The sequence below is a fragment of the Ochotona curzoniae genome, unplaced genomic scaffold (assembly GCF_017591425.1).
Source record: "Ochotona curzoniae isolate NIBS_2020 unplaced genomic scaffold, NIBS_Ocur_1.0 scaffold_2683, whole genome shotgun sequence".
Classification (NCBI taxonomy): Eukaryota; Metazoa; Chordata; class Mammalia; order Lagomorpha; family Ochotonidae; genus Ochotona; species Ochotona curzoniae.
Window position 1 is genome coordinate 2,049,312 of NW_024467100.1, and position 23,967 is coordinate 2,073,278.

General features: G+C 49.2%; 1 protein-coding gene across 1 annotated transcript in view; it reads left to right on the forward strand.

The window, feature by feature from the left end:
- The first annotated feature begins 14,808 nt into the window (after nucleotides 1-14,808).
- Nucleotides 14,809-23,967, forward strand: part of LMX1A (LIM homeobox transcription factor 1 alpha) — a 157,144-nt gene continuing 147,985 nt past the window's right edge. The window contains exons 1-2 of the mRNA XM_041003355.1: nucleotides 14,809-14,884; nucleotides 17,057-17,243. Of these exons, the coding sequence (XP_040859289.1) occupies nucleotides 14,809-14,884; nucleotides 17,057-17,243 (263 nt within the window). The remainder of the gene's footprint in view (nucleotides 14,885-17,056; nucleotides 17,244-23,967) is intronic.

Genomic DNA, 23,967 nt, shown 5'->3' on the forward strand with positions numbered 1-23,967 from the left:
ATGACGAATGCCATGGAAGAATCATGGAGTGAGATACCCTAGAGTGAAGATGGGGCTTGTTCACAGCATGCCGGGGACCCCTGTCTGCGTTGGGGCAATAATGGAGCAAGACCTAAGGAAGCAGAAGCAGAAACGCAGCAGGGATCCAGGGGGAAGAACAGGACAGGCTGGATAAAAGCCAGTGCACACGCCCTGAGGTGGGACTATGCTCTAGAACATATTGGAGGAAGGAGGATTGCGCCTCTGAAGGGGAGAGAGACAGGGATTTGAAAAGTTCGGAAGAGCATCACAGAGCAGATGTGGAGCTCAGCTTTGGAACACTGAGTGTTCCAGGAGACAGTACCTCACACACTTAGGCTTTGAAGATCCTAGCTTTAAAAGCAAGCCAAGACCAATGGGAAGGTTTCATCTTGTTTGTCAAATGCAGTAGATGTGAGGGGCTGTTTGATGTCCCCTGTGCAGTAGGGCTCCGAACTGCATCTTAGCTCATGATTGACATCCATTAGTGTGTCTTCCGTGAGAAAGCAGGGCTGGGTTTCCAGGACTACCCATCCAGGAAATAAAGCAGGCTCAGTAGAAGGTGCTTGTCTAGCAGCTAAATTCCCAAGAAATCTGCTTGTTAGCTGACACCCAAGTGAGATGAGTACTGAGCCCTGCCCTTGCAGTCCAACTGTGTTCATGGCACCTTGAGCTACTCCATTGCACCTGCATCAAGAGTGCAGACAGCTAGAGTGAAGAAAGGCACGTGAGAAGTGTTGCTATCTTGTCCTTCCTTGGAAAGGGGACTGAGCAAGGAATTATGATTCTTACCATCCATATGAATATTTTTGAGAAAAAACATCAATTTGTAAGTTGGCTAGGGATGGGCTGTGCTTACTCAGGAAATACATCTTAGGATACATGTGATGTAGGGGCCCAGCATGATGGTCCAGTGGCTAAATCCTTGTCTTGCACATGCTGGAATCCCATCCCATATGGGCATCAGTTTGTATCCTGGCTGCTCCACTTCCCTTCTAGCTTCCTGCTTGTGGCCTGGGAAAGTAGTAGAGGACGACCCAAGTCACCCTACACCAACGTGGGAGACCTGGAAGAAGCTGCTAGCTTTGGATTGGCTCAGCTTGGGCCATTGTGACCACTTGAGGAGTGAAGCAGCAAACGAAAGGTCTTTCTCTGGCTCTCCTTCTCTCTGTAATGTGCCTTTCCAATAAAGATAAATAACTCTTAAAAACAAAACAAACAGAAGGGAGATAGAGATTGACATGGGGTCATCACGGAGTCAGGCAAGGTAGAGTCCAAATGGAGAAACATCCAGATAGAAAAATCAGAAAGAAGAAAAAGCTGTGGGTCAATTAACTTTCACCTCCAAAACAGTGGTGCACAGCAGGGAACAAGGCTGTTGGGGCCCGTGGCCCTCACGCCCTTGCAGCCATCAGCCACCAGGGAGCGCTCAGGTTCTCAGCAATGTCCCCAAGCTGCTGCTACCCTGGCCAAATGCTCGCTGGGAAAGGACCAGCAGAGACTTCACGAAAAGGAACCCGGTGAAGAATTTGGTTGAGCCTGCCTTCCACGGGGTTGTGCTTTCTGAGTGCCACGGCCCACCAGATGGGTCGATTGCATGGCTCCTGAGGAGGGCGCTGGCTGCACTGGATCCTGCAGAGTCCAGCTTGGCTTGGACCAGAGACCCTGCAATACCCCTGCCCTCCTTGCAGGAGCCCAACCCTGCCATCGGGACAAACTGGAAAGAGAGCAGCTCCATGCCCATTTCTTGGTGTACAAGGTGCCTTCTTTCCACCAGGAGTGGGACTGCCCAGAGGAAGCCAAGCTTGAGAAGTGGAGATAATTTCAAAGATTCGTGGGAATTTGATTCTCTCTCTCCCCTCTCCCACCTCCCCCAACTCCAGCTGTTGGGAGGCACTGGGTAGTTTTAGTCTTCTGAGTTCTGCTGTTTGGATAATGGGGTTGCTTGGACCGGGTGAAGATGGGCACGATGGAGCAGGAAAAGCCCATGTTGAAGAGGAGACACCTGCCAGCCTAGATTCTTCACCGCTCCCGGGAGACTTCCTTGCTGAGCGACCCTGCTGCACTTGACAGAAAGCCAGAGGCAGAAGTCGGAGTGAAAGCTTCTCAACCCAGGCCCAGTGCCCTTCCTGCATAAATGCCCCGTGGGTGTTTGTAGATTTCACACTTCTCCTGGGCTCCACTGGGATCTGTAATGCAATACTCCCAACAGGGTCCACACCTCAGCAGAGTTCTCCATCAGTCAGAGTTCTTGGAGGAAACAGGACCTTCCTCGATGACTCGAACGGAGGGAGTTTGATAGGCATATTGGTTACCCAGGTGTAGCAATGTCTAAATAGGTGCCTGAGAAGGCATGATAACACAGGGTTATCATCTGTGTGGCAAGCACAGAAGTCTTCCTCTACCTGAAGGCTGGGGACCTGGGGAAAGGCTAGGATTACACATACTAGAGAGGAGAGGTTGGTGGCTCTGGGGCCCAGACCTCTGAGAATGGCTCTACCAATGAATGTGTCTGTGTGATGGGCACGGAGGAGTCAGCTGTGCGAGTCCTGGGGGGAATGGGTTGAGGCCATCTGTGGCAGGAACTGCTGCTACTGGAGTGCAGAGATCTGGCTGGGTGTTACTCAGAGCAGCAGGTGAAGGTAAGGAGACCCAGAGAAGCCAGCTCGTAGGAAGGGCTCATTGTCATCTTCCCCTTCCTGAAGCTGTCAGAGCTGTTTGTGGAGTCTCAAGGAAGGCTTGGTTGGAGATGAGTGACAGCACCTTAGGAGTGTATGCTTGACCGGAACAGTAGAAAGTTCAGGATTGAGAGATTCAGTTGATGTATTTTTTTTTTTTTAATTTCAAACACAGATTTGATGATAAACCATCACGATGTCTGGCAGGTTGCCTGGAGCAGAAAAACCTGTGTGGGTTCCTGTGGAAAAATATGGCCTCCTTCTTGGCCATCAAGCTGAAGAAACCCTGTGGAGGATAGAAAAGCAGGCCCATTCTCCAAATCTGGAAAGGCCGCCAGAGAACTGCAAACAGGGGGAGCTGCTGCCCTCTCGTGGAAACCTGCGGTTCTGCAGGAGGGCAAAGTGACCCACAGTGCACAGGAATCAATCTGACGGCTAACTCCACGCGCCCTTCTTGAATTCCAAGAGAAAGTTCAGCATGATTCTCCGATACAGATGAAGGAGTTCTCAGCACTGTTTTTGGGCATGATGCTTTTCTTAAACAGGAATAAAAAGCCTTAACACTGAGATCCCGTTTAGCCAAGAACAGGTCCCTAAACCTGAAAGACAAAGCAATTTCATGTCAACATCTGGTTTGGGTCTTGGAGTGTCTGTTAGAACACCAGTTGGCTGCCTTCTTCTGCACGTGGCCAGATGGTAGGGATCGTAGACTCCCCACCATGCAGTTCTGGCCATTCCGTGGTGCCATGATAGTATGAGAGCGGTCATGGGCAGGAGCTGTAAAACGGATGACTGTGTTCCAATAAAGCTCATGATGGATGCTGAAATCTAAGCTTCCTACCATCTTCACGTGTCATGAAATAGTCTCCTTCTGATTTTTACAAGTCCTATAAGACTGTAGAATGCACTTAGCTTACAGGGAGCGGGCTGGTTGGACCCAGGGTTATGCTTGAGGTAGCCCTAATTTCCAGTGTGCAGCTGGGTGGCTGAGCTAAAAGCACGGAAGCCGCTTCCACAAGTCTGTGGGCACCTATGGGGCCTGTTCCTATACAGCCAGAATGTGACATCAGGCAGGGTTATCAGTTTGCTGATTTTTGGAGTTAAAGGGGATTTCCATGGGAGAAACATTGGCTCCAGATTTTTGCCCTGTTCCTCGTTGAACTTCATATCACTGTGATGGCTGTTTGGAACCCAGCTGGGATGCTTAGAGAAGCATCGGAGCTCAATTACCGACTCTGTGTCTGATTCCAGCTTCCTGCTAATGTGCATGTTGGGAAACAGCAGGTCGTTGGGTGCCTGTCACCTACATAGGAGACCTGGAGTGAGTTTCTAGCTCTGGGCCTTGACCTGCCTGGTCCAGCTTTGCTTCCAGCTCCACTGTGGAAATTTAGAAAGCAAGCCAGCAGGTTGGAGCTCTTTTTCTCTGTCTGTTTAGCGTACTCCTGCATTTGGGTTGTAGAGTGGGAAGGAAGTTATTGAAGTTAGTGATTTGTTGGATGTGCACATAAATTCTGGAGGCTGCTTGTGACCCAATACCTAGATATTACATGTTGAGAAGTACAGAACAGGAAGCAACAAGTGGGAGACTCCTCTGTGCCCACTTGTGTACACCACCTCTCGGAGGCCACAAACATAGGCTTTTCTTTTTTCTTTGTTTCCTTCCCTTCACCTGTCAGTTGTGCTTGGCTCTGGCAGGTGCTGTAGCCCCGGAGATTCCATGTCCCAGAACCAAGCGTTCCCTGGTGATGGAGGCAGGCACTGCACAAAAGCTGGTGATGCTGCACGGCAAAGGTGACGCCAGTCTTGGAGGGAGCCGAGAGGAGAGCTCATACCTGCCTTAGGACATAGGGTGGGGACTCGGCTGCACAGAGAAAAGAGGGGAGGAGCACTTGGCTGAAGGCACACCCTGTGCCCCAACCAGGGTTGTACCCAGGATGCCGGTTTGTGGTATCTTAATCACTTTTGGAGCCTGCAGTTGAGAGTAGAGAGGAAAGGTGTGGGGAGTGGAGATGAGGTAAGAAAAGGTGGTAGGGGCCAGTTTGTGCAGAAAAATGTAGACTTTCCCCAGGATCTGGAGCTCCGCCCAGAGGCTACAACACAGGATCTAAGGCAGCCTATCCCAATGTGGGGTAGCAGTAGCTCCAGATGGGAGTCCTTGCATCTGGGAAGGGAGATTTTGGGCTGGTGGCGTTCTGGGTCCCATCTAGGGCTAACTTTGTCTGCTTGGGGCCAGTGTCTTTATGCAATCGCTGGTGCCCTGCAATAAAGCTCTCTCAGTCAGGCACACATTGAACTCTCTCACCAAGGCCCTGCTGCAGTGAGAAGGTGAGAAATGCATCTGCCCAGAGCTCAGGGGAGAAGCTGCAGCCTGTGCCTGGGAGTGAGTCAGGGATGAAACCAGAGCCCGCTGCCCGGCGGGAGGAAAGATGAGATGCAGCAGAAACTCCTCCCCACCCTGCCCAGATGTTCTGGGAGACTCTGGCTGAACTCTGGGGGCACACCCATCCCCGTTCCTGGCAAGCATGGCAGATCCAAATGTTCATGCTCGCTGGCTTGTAGCAGCTGCTGCTGCTGCTGCAGCTGCAGGACCAGCTTGGGGTGGTTGAGCCCTGGTGAAGGCTCCTAGCTGTCTGCAACAAGCAGGGAGCTGCAGGTGGGCACCCCAGGGCTGTTGCAAGAATCCAGGCAGAAGTTTGGCATTGAAACTTGGCAGCTGCGACAGGACCAGAGCAACCACAGCTGACATTCAGGGTGGATCTAACTGCACTTGCATATGAAATCAGTGAGATAATGAATGTGCAAACATTGGGAAAGTGACCAAACTTCATATTGCATCCCATCCCACAGCTCTTCCTGGAGCGTTTCTAGACTTCACTTCCTGTCCTTGATACTGTTACTCCTTCCTTTGCCCTCCACTCACCACTCTGCAGACCCGGGCCTGCCTGACTGTATTTCTGAGATGTGTTCTATGCGCTTCCCTTTCCAGTTTACTTGTCTTGCCCCTGCTGGGGCCAGGCCCTGCATTTCTTCCACAGCAGTTCATCTGTTCATCCTTTCTCGTTTGAATTCATCAGTCACACTGATAATCAGATTTAGTAATCTCAGCCTACTCTCCTGAAGATTTTACTCCTCCAATCCAAAAGTTTCACAAATTTTCTACTACCTCCAGGGTCATAAACTCTATAGCCTGGTGGTGCAAGCCTCTTGGATCACCCCACTGCCTCGTGCTCACAAAGCACTTTCCCCTCCAAACCTGCCTTGGCATTGTGCCCTCTATGGCTTTGCTCAGGAGATGCCATCCGCTTAGAATGAATGCCTTTCGTCTCAATATCCTCCCGGTAACACTTTCCTCCCTTGGATTTCAAGGTTCCAAAAGAGCGATGGACACCTTGTTGGTGGGAAACATAATGGAAGAAACAGAATCATGTTTTAGATGCCTCAACCAACTTATCTTTTCTATGGCCGTATTAGCAGATTTATGTGGCAAATATTTATTTTGGGCATGCCACTGTGATGAGGATGGTGGCAGAAGAGTGCACCATTTACTAACTTGGAAACAGTACCTAGCGCTGTGAGAGTTAAGGGCAAAACAAATCCATTACCATGGCCCTGATACAAGTGCAACAACAACAACAACAACAACAAAAAGACTTCTTGTTTTTGACCCCCCCCCCCTTTTTTTAACCAGGAATCTCGGGGGGTGAATCAGACTCAAAATTACAGTGTTCATTTGCTCATCCGGGTGTGCACTATAGCAGGTTTCGAGTATGGACTAAGAATTATGTCCTGGCCAGCTTAACTCTTGGCTGCGATGTCAGTATCCATTTAAACACTAGTTCACGTCCGGGCTCTTTCACTTCTGAACCATATTTTCTTTCAACATGCCTGGGACAGCAGTAGATGACCCAAGTGCTAAGATCCCTGAATCCATGTGAAAGACCTAAATTGAGTTCCAGGCTCCTGGCTTTGGCTGTTGTGACCTTTCAGGTAGTTGAGTTGGCAGGTGAAAGATCTCTCTTTCTGTCTTTTGTTCTCTCTATAATTCTGCTTTTTTTTTTTAAAGATTTATTTTTATTATTTTTTCATTGGAAAGGCGGATATACAGAGAGGAGAGACAGAGAGGAAGATCTTCCGTCCGATGAGTCACTCCCCAAGTGAGCCCAATGGGCCGATACTATGCCGATCCGAAGCCAGGAGCCTCTTCCGGGTCTCCCACGCGGGTGCAGGGTCCCAAAGCTTTGGGCCTTCCTCGACTGCTTTCCCGGGCCACAGGCAGGGAGCTGGAAGGGAAGCGGGGCTGCCAGGATTAGAACCGGCGCCCATATGGGATCTCGGGCGTGCAAGGCGAGGACCTTTAACCACTTGCGCCACCGCGCCGGGCCCCTATAATTCTGCTTTTTAAATTTAAAAAAAAAAGCTATTTTAAATCAGTGTCACCACAGTTTCTGCCCTCAAAGAGAAACCATTAACTCTGATATTTAGTGCATCTCTATAATTGCTTTTCTCTGTTCCCAATTTTATAGCTCTGTTTTAGTTACACGCACAAATTGTTAGTTTCACATTTATTGAAATTCTTTCTGGAATACCTAAGATGCAGTTAATATGTAAAGATAAAACTATTCCAATATTAGTAATGGCATCACAAGCACGATTTCCATTGCAAGAGATGCCCTAACTTTTGTTCTTTCATTATAGATGCTTTCCTGAAGCCAATGACCTCTACAGAGGGAACTGACAGTTTGATCCAATCACAGCGATTTTCTTTGTAAACACAGAGTAAGCATAAAATCCTGTAATTTTGCCTTTTTCTACCTCTAGTATGGAATTTTAACTTTAAAAAAGCTCATTCTGATGTTGGTAGCATCTGATGTTGGTAGTGTCCTTAAGATGCTTCTTGAAAAGTAGGTATCGTGTGGTAGTATCTGACTAAAGTGAATGCTGGAATCAGCAGGTGCATCCACCAGAAGAGTAACATCTATGTCTGAGCAGGCTGTATCTAAGCATCCCTGGGTTGGTGTCCTCAGTATGTGCAGATGTAGCTGGAAGGCCTTCTCTTCCCAGAAGCACCTGTGAGCATCCGCTTCCAGCTTAATGGAAGAGACTTCTGCACCTGTTTCAGTCTAGAACTTGTCCACACCACCTGCCTCTGCCCAGACACTAACTGCCTATGAGGCCTTCTCTGAGCTGCTGTGCCTCAGTACTAGACACCCCAGGGTTACAGAAGGCTTCAAGTCCACAGCCTGTGCCGTTGCCCTTGGCTAATCGGCCTTCGTGTTCACCTTACAGCAGCTGAATTGTGTTGGGCACAGGAATCAGGCCTTACCTCTTCACAGATCTCCCAATCTGGTTAAAATCTAAAGAGTCCATCCCACCCTCTACCACCCGCCCCAAAGCTACTTCCAGGCTTGGGTTATTTGGTGTAAGGTAGCCGAGGCAGGTGTCAAAAAGGGCCTATCAAGGCCTGGGAATGAGGGCTGCTGCAGGGAACCTGCAATCAGGGAGCTTGCCTGGGAGCTTGTGGGGTTGCAGCCAAAGCAATGCCATTTCAGTTGTGGCCAGAACCAAGATGTTCCCTCATTCAGTGCCCCGTGGCCCTCACTCAGTGCCAGTAACTGCTTTCAACCCATCTCTGTGTAATTCCAGTCACTCTGGACATCCATGTCCAAGTACTAGGGGCCGAGGCTGTGCACTTGAATATGGCCCTGAAGAGAACTCATTGTTCAGTGATGACTGTACTGATAACAATAGCAAACTATAGTCATCGATCCCTTGTCTGTCATTGTGCTATTTTTATACATTATTTTATTTACCACTTGAACACCTCAACAATGGGCTCTACGTATCAAATGGGGAGACTGAGGCTTGGAGAGCAAGGAGAACATATATGGCAGAGTCGAGCATGGACCCTGACTCTGATCTCAGGACTCATCCCGATTTTTAACAGTGTGACTACCCTCCCAGCCACAGAACACGCCCATCGCAAGGACAGAAATGCTTCGTTTGGAACAGATACACAAACTGTGGTACACTGACTCTCTGGACCGCTACAAAATGGTCCCAGCTGACGCTACTGAAAACCGTGACACTTCATGAAATAAGCCAGTACCCAAAGGAAAATAACATGTGTTCTCTCTGATATGATAGCTAATATGCAAAAGTGCTGTGTTTACACATTCACCTTCACGTGTGAACTGCACAAGGACAGTAGCAGGCCATGAGGTGAAGGTATTACACAGTGCGTATCACTGCTCCCAAGTAAAGGCAGGGCTCCCAGAGACACTTCTAAGTAGACCTTTGCACTGCTGTACTAGGTTTTCTACTTTTTTCTATACTCACCATGTCATGACACATTTCAATATCAGAAAGTTAAGGATGTAACTTGTACCGAGGGAGTATACTATCATAACATGGGGACAAGTGGTGGGAAAGGGAAGTGGGGAAGGAGAAACGGGATGGGAAAGGATGAACCCCATGCTTATAACACTCTATCTCGGAAAAGTAAAAAACTTAGAAAGAGATGCCTCGGTTACACAGTGACGGCTGCTGTTGTAAGGTGGTTTGCTTCCGGTTTGCTCACAAGAACAGGGGCAAGCCAAGGAGACTTTCCTTCAGATGCCAGATCCGCTTGTTCATGGGGAGATTGGAAAGTGACTTAAAGGATCTTTGAATATAAAGCTGACATGATGAGAGATTGTTCACATCCATCAACTCTGTGAACTGGCACCAACAACTCTCCAGCATTGTCTTATCCTACCCAAATACAGGTAAGGAAACGGAAACATAAGTTGAATAACTGAAGGTCAAGTAGCTTACACGTGTCCGAGTTGGGATTTCAAGGCAAGTCCTTGCCTTTCCAAAGCCTACATCTGCTCTTTCTAGTAAAGTGGATCCCAGGGGAATCTGATTTGGATCATTCAGGAGTTCCCAGGTCACCAGGGAGATGTGACTGTGCACAGAGTGGGTGTTTCGATCATTCCACTGCAAGGTCCATAGGCTGCAATGTATAGCTGGGAGGGTGGCATTGCAGAAGGGTTAAGAGGCTGGGTCCCAGGGTCGAACAGATCTGGGATTTCATCCTTGGCTTCAGACAATATCTATGCAAGTCCAGATGGGTCTCCTCCTTGCCCACGGCCATCGCCACCATACTGGGAGAAGCTTCTGCCTCATGCACCAGGCGCAATCCACACTTGCTCCATGTGACTTCTCTTCCAGCAGCTGGTTTGGATGGTCCCTTCACCCTAGAAAGTGCTGTTCTCCCAGCTCCATCGAGAGATCTCAATGTGAACACGATGGGAAAAGAATCCAGAGCTCAGAGTAGCGTGAAGTTCAAGCGAATCTCTCGCCTAGCCAGTGCCCGGCTGCCTCCGTTGCAGTGTTGCCGTCTGTGTCTAGGCAGTTCTGTTTCTGCTTCTTCTCCTCCTGCTGAAAATGTACTTTGACATTCTTTTTTTTACAAATAGCACAATTTTCTCTTTGTGTTTCCCTTAATAAAACACAGAAATGAGAGCAAGAAAAAGGAAAGTGAAAAAACATGTTTCTGTCATCTCCACTCTACAGCAGGAAGCCCGTCCGGCTCCCTCACCTCTTCCCTCCCGCCAAGCATCTCTGAGCCCTCATCTATGCTCCTCTCCCCGCATTCTACACAGAGCCTTGTGAGTCTGCAAAGCTTTGCTTCTGTTTTCTTCCGTAGAAAAGATAGGTCCACAGCTAGTCTGCACAGCATCTGTAAACTGTATTTGACTTCAGACAGAAGATGGCATAGAACTGGAGTAGGATCAGGGAGCCTCCTATGTGTCCTGACTGCTCTACTTCCTATCCAGCTCTCTGCTTGTGGCCTGGAAAAATAGTGGAGAATGAAGTCCTTAGGACCTTGCACCCATGTGGAAGTTTCTCAGTTCTTGCTTCAGGTTGGTTCAACTCCGGCCATTGTGGTCATTTGAGGAGTGAACCATCAGATGGAAGAGATTCTCTCTGTTTCTCTATCTCTCTTTGTAAAAGTCTGCCTTTCAAATAAAAAGATGCAATTCTTTAGAAAGAAAGAAAGAAAGAAAAAAAGGACATATTTCCCAGATGCTTTGGATCTGCTTGAAGTATGCAAGATATCCAGTGTTCAGAGCAGCCACCTACCCCTTGGTAGCAATCAGTGCACATATTCACACCAACTTATCAATGTGCTGTGACAGAGAGGTGTCCTACCAGCAGCCCTGACAGAGAAAGACTGAGATGGTTTGCTCTTTATGGCCTACAGTATGGGTCCACAGCAGCCCCTGGCCTGGAAATGCTGAAACAAAACCGGACCCCATTCTTGGGTGTTTCATTCCCTAAGTAAGGAAATGAGTGAGGCTGAATGTGTCAGCCCACAAAGCTCTAACAGGTCTGGGTGCTGCAATGTGGGGACACAGAAAGACTGTGTCATATCCAGAGAGAACGGCCCAGGATGTGGGCGGCAACTTTGCCGTCACTGAAGGTTTAGGAAGGAGGCTTTACCTTCGTGAACGAGAAACCCTGTGGACTCACTGGACCTGAGGGTGGGAGCTCTCAGAAAACCAACTTTGACCCATTTCAATCCAAATAGTTGGCCCAGACGAGCTCACGGATCACGTTTTCTTCTAAAAGTGCAGTTTAAGAGAAGGGTCTCTTCTGACTCCTGTTTACCTCATTTTCACAAACTCTCAGTTAAAAAAAAAAAAATAGTTGCCTTTTGATTAAAAGAAAACTAGCTTCCTAAAAGGCTTCTGAATAGTGGCTCTAGCTGCTTCTTTCATTCGAAGGTGAAATGACAACATTCACAATTGAAATGGAAAGCCACAAGGCATGACCCGGATGGTCCACTTGTCTGTCCACTCATGATGTGGCCACTGGTCATTTCAGGAGTACAAGCGGGATTCATGATCTTCAGTTGACTGAGGGAGGTCAGACAAATTGTGGAAAAAAAAAAAAAAAACCAAACAAACAGAAAAACCACCTCCACGTGAACAAGTTTGCATCTTTATTGGTTTAGGCTTCTCAGCCAAGTCTACGACTAGACAGCCATTAGGTGGTTGGGTTTGGGGTTGCCTCATTCCATGGAGCTATGGAAGGCCTGCTGACCTTCCAGACTGGTTTGCCCAGAAACCAGGCCTGCGGGTGCAGACTCAGTGGCCAGCCGGGAAATGGCACTGAGTTCTTCTCAGTCCTGCCCCTTCTCTTCAAAGCAGGCTTCATTTCTCCAGCAAGGTGCTTGCTCAGCTCTCCTTTGGGCCTCGCTAGCAACAAGGCCTCTAATGTGTTCAGGAGACACAGTCCCCCAAAAAGACATTCCTACCCAAAACTTGTGTAATCTACACTAATCAGGCTGCCTTCAGATGCAAGAACCGTTGGAAAGATTTGGGTCTTAGAAAAAGCAAGGATCTACCCACTGTCCGGATACTTGCTGCAAAAGGAACATTCTTCCTGCTAAATAAATGTATTACATAAGTTCAAGACTTTCAGTGGAATCAGAATTCTGTTGACCACAGGCAAATTTTCCTTCTTACTGTATTTTCTCCACTTTTTTTTTTCTTGGCAAAAGTTCTATATTACCCTAAGAATACTTGTAATTTATATAGTTAGCACACACAATTATCTAGATTTTTTCACACCCTGCCCATCCTGGGATAGCAAGGACAAGTTCAGATGTTAACAAATGTGCCAAGAACTGTTGGAGCCACGTCAGGGAAATTTCCCAGCCACAGTAAGCCCCGAAGAGTCACCTGAAACAGTGGATGAAACTGTTTGTTCTGCGTTCCTCACGGGTTTGTTGCAAGGATCAAGCAAACTCATTAAGGTGAACCTGCCCTGGAAAGTACAAAACGCGGTTCCAAGTATTATCCTCTTCCACTTTCCCCTTGCTTCTCTGGAGTCACAGTCAGTGTAGACTGGTGCCTGCTGGCAGAGCCTACAATGGCAAGCAGGGGCCCTGCTCCCCAGGAACCCCAAGCTGCCACCCTAACTTTGTCCTTAGAAATGGGGGCGGGTTCAGACCTGTGAAGAAGGCAGCAGAAAACCCTTGCTGGGTGGTAGCTCTCCTGCTCTGGTTCACTTTGGCGAATCAGTTCAGGAAATGTTACAAGAACCTCGCTGAACTTTCCTGTGGAGTGGCCTCTGGGTTCAGGGGCTCTGTGCCGTTTCCCTCACCTGTAAATGTTGGTGTATAATTGCTTCCACTCCACAGATGAATTGACTGTGTAACCAAGTTCAGTGTTCACAGACATCAGCCAGTGCTAAGGCATAGGTGATGAGCATCCACACGCGGCCAGGCACCAGTTAACCTGCTGGGATGCAAGCCCACTGAGAGCTTGCTCCCGTCCCTGGAGAAGCTAAAGTTCTGGCTTTGTAAGCTCAAGGTGTCTGCTATCTCCACCCCCCCCCCCCGACACTGCATTTCGTCAAAGAGTGTCCAGTCTCTTTCTGTCTCTGCTCTGGGCTTTTGCAAGTTCATGCAGAGAGCCCATCTCTTCCACCGATTCAAGCATGAGCGCTGTGTTCCCTTGAGTCTGTAACACCGGGTCAGTCAGTGCACAGGTTTCGAGCCCAGCAGAAATTGGGAACCTGCTTAGGAAGGGGTTGCCCGGTGCTCGCGGTCGCACGCTGTTTCTGCGGGGGGGGGGGAGGTTTCCCGCGCTGTCCCCTCTTACCGGGAGTGGCTGGAGAGCGCCCACCGGCCAGGTGGGGCGCAGAGCTCTGGGAAGGCCCTGTCCGGATGCCCCGAGGTAACAGTTAACACGTGGACACGAGGAAACTTTGCGAGCCGAGGAGGTCGCTGCGGCCGCCAAGTCCGCGGTGCAGCCAGGCTGGGAGAGAGAGAGCCCCGCAGCCCGGCGGCGGGACGCGCTCCCAGCCCCCCGCCCTGCACACCCCACCCCCTTGCCTCGGCCGCGCACGCAGCGCCGCGGGCCCAGTCAGAAACGGCGGGATCCGCCCGGCGAAGCAGGGCCGACTTGCACCCAGGACCCTGGGCCTCCGCCTTCCCCGCTAGTCCCGGAGAAGCATCCGGTCCTTCCCTCTCCGCCGGAGAGCGACGCGGGCGGGCGGGACGTCCCGGGAAGGCCGGCAGCTCGTGGACACGTCTTGGCCCGGCCCGAGCGCGCTGAGGAGCAGAGCCAGGGGCCGGCGTTCGCTCCGGTTCCCTCCCGGGCGCGCCGGAGCCGGAGCCAGAGCCGGGGGGGGGGACGGCTGCTCGGGCTGCGGCGGCAAGGGACGACGTCTTCTTGGGCCGGAGCTTCCCGTGGCGTCCCCGCAACTCCACTAAGATTCCAGTCGGGACGAGCTCGCTCGCTCGCTCGCTCACCAGGTAAGGAAGGCTGCCCTTCCCGGGTTCCGGCTCGAGCGGGCGCGTTTCTGGAAGTGCATTTGAAATGCATCCAAGAGTGAGCCCGGCCAGCCCCGGCTCCTCCCCGGAGCTACTCCTCTGCTCGTCCAGGCATTCCCGGCACTGGCCGACCGGCGGGAGGACCTCCCCGCGCGCCCCGCACGCCCGCACCCGTGCTCCCCTACCCCCACAGCGGAGCGCCGAGCCGGGAGTCAGGAAGCCCCCCGCGTCCCTTCCCCTGCCCCTTCCCGAGCGCGCACAGGTGAGGGCCCGACGACGCGCCCGCGGCCAGGGTTGCACACCCCGGCGTCCAGCGTGCCTGCGCCGCCGGGTTATGCGAGAGGGAGGACGCTCAGTCCCCTTGATGCCCGTCACACTCCTGCAGCCGGGTTCCCCTTACAAAACTCCCTAGGACCTGAGTTCATACAGGTTGGGGCGGAGCCGGACCCGGGATGGGAAACCTGAGGCTGGGGACGGGGGAGGGGGGCTGGAGAAGGAGACACGCAGCTGGGGGGCGGAGGCCTAAGTACATAACGCGCGTTGACTTCAAGTGAAATCAGATCAGTCAGGGCAGCTCGCTGTGCCTCCTCTCCTCCCGTCCCGCACAGTTCTCGGCTGGACCCAACCCTCTCGGCTCCTGCTGGGGGCCTTGGTCATCCCCCCTCCTCTCCCCTCATCTTGTCCCAGGAGTGTGGTAGCTGCGGGCACCGAGTCCCAGGGGCACGGATTCCAGACACCGCCTCGCCTCATCTATTCTACAGGTTCTCCTGGACCGGCCCGAACATGCTGGACGGCCTGAAGATGGAGGAGAACTTCCAGAGCGGGATAGAGACCCCAGCTTCCTTCTCCTCGCTGCTGGGTGAGTGTTCAGGCCGTCCACCCCCTGGCGCACCTTCTTTCCTCCAAGTCCCGAACTTGGAGCCCTGCTCCCTGGGATGTGGTAGGCCACCAAGGGGCTCCAGCCCCTCTTTCTGCACTTAGCCTCCTTCCCGGTTTCTCAGTCAGTCCTCCGGAGTCCTACCTACCCAAGTAAAAACCAACAAGCCGCCCCAGATCTCAGGCGCTGTGCTTTGAATTCCCCCCAAGTGGAGAGAGGGGCGGGCAAACTGCTCCGTTGCTCCGTGGGCATCTGAGTGGCAAGTGATTAAAAGGACCCGGGGCTGGATCTTTTTTTTTTTTTTTTTTTTTAATCACGGAGCTGATGGACGCCTCCTAAGTGTCATCGTTTTCTCGGAGGTCTTTGTGGAACATCTGAAGCCGGGAGCATCCGAGTTGGAAGCAGCTTTTTACCCCCACTAACTCCAACCCCGATTTCGGGCTTTTCCGGGCGAGTGGGCAGCGCAGCGCGGGGATTAGTCCGCACGGCGGGGCTCTCGCCTCGGCTTTAATTAACTGGTGTAGGGTCTCAGGTCCGGCGGTTCCCTCCACCCCCGCCCCAGCCCTTCTCGGAGACCCTGGAGGAGCGAGGAGTCAATGGCTTCGGAAAAGTGTCGTACGTGTGGCTCCCGGGGGCCGAGGCCAAGGGTTCTAATAAGGGGTTTCTACCCGGCTCCTGGTAATTTTGAAGTCTGGGCTACGGGAATTTATTTTTTCTTTTTTCCTACTTAAAAAAAAATACCGGAAAGAATTGTTTTTTCGTTGTGTGTTTTCAATTTCTTGTTTCTTTTCCTCACTCGGGCCCTGCTAAGGCAGAGGTATGAGACATTTCGCCTGGAGATCCTTTATCCAGACATCCGGAGGAATCGAAATCACGCACCTAGACCTCCCTTCTTTCCTTGCGCCTTGGGTGACCTCAGTTCCCTGGGGAGAGGCCCTGGCACGCCGGGGCAGCGCCTGCAGACGTCCACAGTGGGGTCGGGTTTAGGCCGGAGCTTTCCTCCTGGTCCCGGTCTGCGGCTCAAGCCGGTGCCGTGGCACGGGCAGCAGAAACAAAACGGAAGGCTCACCTAGTTGTCTAGGTCATTGCTTTTCCTAGACCCCTTGAACCGCTTCCCAAAGCCACCTGCCCTGCTGGGAGGTCGGTGGCAGGGCCCCTGGAGGAGAAAGAGGCAGGAGTATTAAAGAAGGAAATGGGTAAGGGGAGGCCTTTTCCGACCCACGCGCAAGAGCGTAGTTAAGGTGGGATGGAGGCCACTTGGAAATAGCTGTGAAATGTGAGGACGAAGGTGGCCAAGCACCTGCCCCCCACCCCACCCCAGAAAAAGCACCTCTGCCTCCCCCAGGCAAACAGGAGGCAAACAGGCCAGGAAGCAGGGCACAGCAGTTCTTGGGCTGCTGAATTTGGCGATTTCGCCCCGTGAACCACTGTGGTGCGTACCCCTATTGCCTTAGGGAGTCCGGCCGGGGGTCTCCCCGTACTTTTTCTTCTTTTTGACCATTTTTTTTCATTCCCCGTGTTTGAACACTTCTTAGGATTAACCCGTATGCAGTTTTCACGCCAGCCAACACAGTTTGGGGGTTCATTGGTTTGAACAATACTGTCTTGCCCGGAGGGCGACCTAAGTACATGTTCATTTCCTCCCCTCAACCCCTGCACCCATGGGATATTTTCGGACTAAAAAAAAATTATTTAAACTCTACCCTGTCCCCAAGTAATACTGAGTTTAACCAAAGGAAAAAAAGCAGTTAGCCTCCACTCCTTCTGTTAAAAATGGTCCAGAGACAAGCATAGTGAGTGGTTTACTGGTTCATTTCGATGCCATAAACCTGGGACGCGCACAGTACTTCGGATGTAATTGTACAGAATGCACGTACGCACGCGCTCATCCCTGGGTGTTTTTAAAAACCAAAGACCACTTATTAGTTTCTGCCCCCTTCCTGCTAGGAATGAGCCTTCCCACAAAATTTCTGATTTATTAGAAATGCCAACTTACGTTGATATGATTTTTCCAAGTCCCAGATTGGGTGAGGTGTTGAGGGCTCTCCCTGGGGGAGGATACCGGAGACCCAGGAGAATCCACGGGCGTGGAGGGATCGGGAGCGGGTCTCGGCTGGGGCGGCTCATCCGTGTGATCGTCTGTTGTGGCTACAGGCAGAGCGGTGAGCCCCAAGTCGGTCTGCGAGGGCTGTCAGCGGGTCATCTCGGACAGGTTTCTCCTGCGCCTTAACGACAGCTTCTGGCACGAACAGTGCGTGCAGTGCGCCTCCTGCAAAGAGCCCCTGGAGACCACCTGCTTTTACCGGGACAAGAAACTCTACTGCAAGTATGACTACGAAAAGTAAGTGGCCTCGCCGACGACACGCGCGTCCCCTGCTCCGCTGTCAGCGTGAGGCTGGACTTTGTCCGTCTTTTATCCCCCACCCCCGATCCTCTCCTGGGAGGCACCCACAAAACTCCCTTTCATCCTGTTCCCTGGGTGCCCCGAGCAGCGGGGCTCAGCGCCAAGCAGCGCAGCCCTGGTCGCTGCCCTGCAGAAGCGCGCGCGCGAATTTGCTTCCTTAGAGTTCATTTTTCTGAATTCGACCATCCCCAGACGCAATTTCTCTGGAGCCCCCGACTCTCCCGGGCTCCCCGTTTATTCAATGCCCATGGTGACTGTGTCAGTGACACGCGTCTTTTTGCTAGCTCCGGCTTCATCTCACCCAGGTGTCTGCGCCACCCACGCGCTGGTGCGGAGCCGGGAGCTTCTGTCCCCTGTGGGCTGGGTCCCGCTCGGGTTTGTCCTCAACAGAATGGAGCTGCGGCTACAGCTCCGAGCTAGGCGCAAGGCTCCTTGCCTTGTCCTGTTCTCTCTCCTCCCTCCCCACAGTCCTTTTTTTACCCCGGTCCTCTAGGAACAGGGGTGGTTAGGCCAGAAACGGGGGACAGACCTGAAGTCTCTTGTTCCGCCCTGTGCCTCCACTCTTGTTGCGATTTGAGTGTGCTTTGCTGCCTACCAAGCGGCGGGTTCCCACCTGTCGATCTGAACGTTCTGGGATGTTCAAGAAGCACTGGGAGCCAAGTGTTCAAGGAAGTGGATTATTTCGAATCTAGATTTCAGTAATGCCTAAAGCCAGAATGGGACCAGAAAGAGAGAACTGGAAAGATTTTCTTATTCTCGCCGGGCAAGCCCGCAGGAAGGCAGAGGATAAAAAGAGAGGGAACTAGTTTTCCTTGCGGAAAAATATCTAATTAATAGGGATGTTGAGTTTGCAGGGCTGTGGGGGGGTTTACAGGAAAGAAAAGTGTCTGGAAGCCGAGCTCACTGGTTTTGTACATTTGGGCTGGTAGCCGTGGGCGCGCGCGTGCACGCGCATGATTTTGAATAAAAGGGACCGCACCGTGTGAGGACACGCTAGGGAGGGTTAGTGTGCGTGAAAAGCTATTCCAGCTAAGTTGCCCAGATTTTGCAATAAAGGCCGGCGTGCGACAGCAGCGAGAAAGCACAGAAATGTTTTCGTTTCCACGTTGTCCAGGCTGTGAGACTTAGCGGGTCAGAGCTAGCAGACCTGGTGACAACACAGGCATTATTTCCACTAGACAGAGTTACTTTGCTATACAGTTCTGGGCATTTTTGACTGCTGCTTGGGGAAGATGATACATTCATATTTTTTTTCAGAGCTAATATATGCGTCCAAGTTTGGATGAGCTGGACAGTACAAAAATATCCAAAAAAAAAAAGTGAGCACTCCTCTAGAGGGAAGTGATTATTGGGGTTAGCATTTTTGAAAGCAGCTGTACCTGTTTCTGTTCTTGCTGGCTTGTTTATTGCCAAGGCGTCTTGAGTGTTAAAATGCATTTTTTCGGCTATTATGCAGATTTTAGCAACACAGTTCCAAGTATCACCTTTGGATAAAGCCGTAAGTTGATGGCTTTTTTTTTCTTCTGGTGCTTTTCATCTGAGGGTTTTGTTATTATTGTGTGGGTCTAATCTTTATCTTTGTGCTTATAGATTACTAACGTGCCCACATCCTTCAGGCACAGCACCAGAAAACTCAAAAGTATTGGAGCTTAGGAAAGGATTTGGGTTGTGAATTTCTATTCTGTTTGTTAAAAAAAAAAAAATCACAAATCAAAGAAAGCTTAGGGGTCAGCGCAGCTGTGTGGCGATCTGAGCATCTTTAAGGAAGTCAGGCCATGTCAAGAGGAGAAAAAACAGTTGTTGGAAAAGTGCTTAGCACAACAATGTCCCTTTAGGCTCAGCCCGGCAGGTTTGGTGAGGTTCTGTTAGCCCAGACGGGTCAGTTACCCCTAACCCCCGGCCCCCCTGCACAAGGCTATATCTACAAAGAGAAAAATTGCCAGGATCAACTTGCCAGCTGCTGACCAGAACCAAGATTTCATAGAGGAGTGCGATCTGCCTGTTTCAGAGAGGTGTTGATGTTATAATGAAGGTTCATCGTTTTTATTTAAAAATTGAGTTTGAAGCAATGTTGTTGCCTCTACTCTGCTCCTGGCACACTGTCATTTCTGGTCTATGCCCAGCCCTTCCATTTTTTTTTTTTTTAGATTCATTTAGATGAATTTGTTCTTTTTTTTTTTTTAATTCCCCTTTTCTCCTCTGTGCCGTATCCCAATCAGATTCTTCCGATCATATAGTGTTTTCATACATTTGGTAATCTTAATGGTATTTATCTGTAAGGCAGTGCTATAAAGGAAAGAAGATTTTGTTGTTGGTGTTATTTCAACACAGGGCGCATTACGTTATTCAACAAGCTTGTATTGGGCTTCTAAGTGTAAAACATTGGTGTAGATGAGGAGAGCATAACCAGGAAAGGTCCAGCACCTGCCTTCAGGAGGCTTCCAGCAGAACACCTATTCCAGCTGTGTTGTCTTAACCGGCATCTATTTCCTAAAAGCCTCCCCGACTTAGAGTTCAGGACTTGATGTGGCCCAGAGGCTTTGTGGGGGTGACCAGGTCTTTGTGCTCTAGAGGGACACAACTCAACTTGGAACAATAGTCACTCAGACACATAGGCAGCACTTTTCTTCTTGTTGCATTTGTGAATAATGACTTTGTGACTTTTTTTTTTTCCCAGGAGGGGGGTGGTGATGGTGGTAGATCTTTCAAAATGTAAAAAACAACTTGAAGCCCAAACAAGCTACGTTGAGAGGAAAATGAGATGGGAAATGAGGTGGAAGTTAAGTGGAAACACAATGAAGACATTATGGCTTATAGCGTACTGGAGAAAGTGATTCTTCAGGCAGCTCTTTCCTCTTCAAAATTCCTAAAGTTCAAACGCTTTTTCTGCAGATTTCAGTGAAAGGATGCTATATCTTCAATAACGACCACAAATACAGTCTCAGCAAAGTGGGCTTCTAGTTGTCTTAGCGATTCGTGTGTACATGTCTGCTGTTTAGCAGTTTTATATTTGGGTTAATGACTGTGTGCTAATTGTGTCCGGCAGTCGGTTAGAAGGATGAAAAGTGTGTTCTATCAATTACATTTACATCTTCATGATGTCAAATAACAGATTTTTCTAGTTGACAGTGGCATCTGGGCACACGGTGCTGTTGTCTTAGTGGGGGTTGTCACATGCATTGTGATATCCTTTAGATGGTATTATCTTCTGATTATCCAAAATCTGTATTTAAGGCAAGGATGTGCAACACTGAGTTAGAAACTCCCGAAAGTAAAAAAAAAAAAAAATGGAGTCCATCTTTGTTATTGCTATGTCATGACGGAAAGCTAACTAGTTAGATGGGATGACAACATTTACAAAACTGATGAAGATGTATGATAGCGTGGAAGACACCAGGGTGCTATAGGTGTGGATATTTCAAAGCTGAATTCAGCTGTCTCCCCCATGCCCGATAGTGAGCAGGCAACCAAAATATTTTCCAGCTATGAGCACTTCTATTTATATGACTGTTGTTCCCCATTTAACTGAGTCCCGTATGATCTGCATAGTTCGGAGTTTTCCCTGAATTTGTTCCAAACAAATGCTGTTGTTGGACTTAAGTCTGAGACCGAAGAGACTGCTGAATAACGGGAATGTGGTAATACAATGGATAATTAAGCCTTCTGGAAGGGATCCCACATTTAAATCAAGTTTAGATTGTTTCTTTCATGTGCCTGGCAGCTTGGTGGGTCGGGTGGGGCCCTCTCCCCTCACATATGAAGTTTATCATTATCCCTTGGATTGTTCTGGACATCTAAGGAGCAGTGTGGGATAGTATTGCTGTCATCAGTGCTGTTCTCAGAGCATCATAACTCCCCACATGTCAGCAAATCGCAGGCCTTGGGAAACCTTTCCTCAGAGGGCCGGCTCGTGTTTTCTTTTCTTTCTTCTGGAGAAGCCCAATTTTCCAAAGAAAGGGACTGGAACAGGAAGGGGTGTGTGTGCAAATCACATATTGAACATTTTTTTTTTTTTTGCCTTCTGATTGACCGTTTTGGGGAGAAAAGTACTTTGGTAATGATCTCTATTAAGATCAGTAATGAGCAAATTCTGCGTTTTATCAAGGTCGTATAGGCAGGGTACGTGTGTAAGGAGGAGTTAGTTTGGTTTTATTACTGTGACATTACTTGAGGATCAGAATTGGGCATGCAGTTACTCATAAAATTACAGAGGCAATTGTTAAGAGTTTTGCTTTCCTTTATCTTCTGTTGGCCCCACTCCTGGCACAATAAAATTTAAGGAACATGGAAATCAAACACAACCAGGTAATAAATCGAGGTCTGCACTGAATTGCAAGAGCTTAGCTCGGAGTTCAGTGCAGTGCGTGGATTGCAGCCGTGCTCGAGCAGGCTGACGTACCCCTTTTTGTTTTTGGTTTTAGTTTTAGAGTGTGATTGAAAGCATCCTCATCTCGGAGATGTTTTCTCTTCCTATATGTGTTCATTCCTGGGCCAGACCTTCTTGGATTCTCAGACTTAAAAATTTGAAATAAAATTAAATAGCAGGAATTAATGGCACTTTGGAAATTATAATTCTAAGTAGGAATATTGCCTTTGAGTGTATGCTGATGCAGTGTTTTGATCCTTACATAAATGCAGCACTTTTTAAAAAAAGTGATTTCCTCTTTAGCGTTACATATTGTACAGTGTTGGATGAAATTTGGATTTCTGGTAGTTCATTATCTTGCTCTTCAGTTTTGTTTTGCTTATTTACAGCTTCTGTATTAGCCAAAAGACCGTTACCAGCTTCAGGGGAGTGCCTTTGCTGTTTTTTTTGTTTGTTTGTTTGTTTGTTTTTAATTTTTGCGAAAGTGTTTGGGGCTAATGATCAGCCACTGTTGTACTAATGAGAACAAATTTGTTTATTAACTCATCAGTTAATTTATTTTAAGGTCAAAGAAATTATTTGGGTTATGGTATTTATAAGTGAGGAAAGAGCCAAGGGCTTAAATTATTCATTACACAACCGGAAACTCATTTAAGGTTCTTGGAGTAAATACAACTGCAGTTGTTGAAATTTATCAAGTTTGAGATCCTCAGGATGAAATCACATTAACTTGATTATCAAGTACGATTGTACAACACTGAGGTGAAACAAGGTGTAGTCACATTCACAACGGAAGATTTAAAAGTAATTTTTGCCCTAACGGCAGTATTCGCTCTGCTTTAGTGTCTTGCATCTTTTAAAGAATGTTTTGGAAGTGATTTTGTTAAAATACTCTTTTCTATGTCCAGAGAGGGTTTCTTAGGCGAATTACATGCAAGGTGAGATAACCAGAGTGGGCGGGTGGGGTGGGAACAACTGGGGTGGGGGCATGCCTTGTCTAGCCTCTTTACAGAACCAGGAGGTTCCTCGTTGGGAGGGCCCTGATCGTTTTCCAACAGGCCTTAGACTTCCCTTTAGGAACACGCTCTATGTGTTTCTGGAGACCTCCTAAGGATTTCAGAACAGGGTTACTGCCAGCAGCCTTTCCGGCCTGTCATGCCATCAAGTACAGCCTGCTTTCTGGAAGGGAGAGAGTGGTGCTCCTCAGCATTTACATTTTTCTCCTTTGTCTCTTTGCCTATCGGAATCCGGGTCATTTTAGTCAATTTATCCTAATTAGAATTAGTTATGTTACCATTGACCGATGTTGGCGGCAGCTTTGTGTCTCTTTGTCATATATTAAACGAAACCTATCCAAACGTCTTCCTGAAACCGAGCAGATGCCTTCCAAATGTCAAATCGTTATTTTAGTAAAGCACAATGATCTGTCTCTATATTTTTAACTAAGATGAAATTAATAAAATTGCTGTGGTCCTGGCATTCATTAGCAGGGGGATTAGAGCTGTATTGGCAAAAAAGGAGGTGTAAACACTGTAATCTTGCTACATGTTTGTTTTCACACTACTGAAAATAAATAAAATGAGACTTAGGACAGGGATTAGGTTTCTTCTGGCATTAGACAGCAGACGCAATTGGAATGCACAGGAACACGGAAGCACTAGAGAAGACATTGGGTAAGGAACGAACTGCGAGCCTGAAGCAGCTTTCCTAGCCTGTGATTGTCCTTGGGCCCATCACATACATCCCTGTCTGGGGGGCTAAAAGAAGATCATGGAAATTCCTTCCGTGGCTCCTTTCCATGGTGGGTGAGGCAACCATGTCATCTATGGAGCCTGTCACCTGACTGCCGTGTCTGGACTGCCAGATTTCCCATTATTGCCGCCATAATGTCGTAATAGCTAAAAATACAAAAATGGACTGTGCTTTTCCTGGTCCCGTAACTGAAGCCACATGGAAGACTGTGGTCTCATTCAGCCTTTCAAGCTTGCCTTTGGGGATCCTGTTTTGGGATTAGCAGTAAATATGTCTGGCTCTTCTGACACTGGGCAACAGTGTCTCTCCACCCCATTAGATTTGTGTTTTATCAGTAAGGTTATGTAATGGATGAGACCTGGTAGATACCTGGTCCCTGTGTGTTGGATAACCTTGACTGACAAGTCCGATTAAACTCGTCCATATTAAACAATAGATTGAAAGCATCCAGCCCTGCTGGGAATGTATCACGTTGTGCTGTATCTGACTTCACATCTGGCCCCTCCTCTTTCTCCTTGCCCACTCTCCTATGCTCTGTGGAAC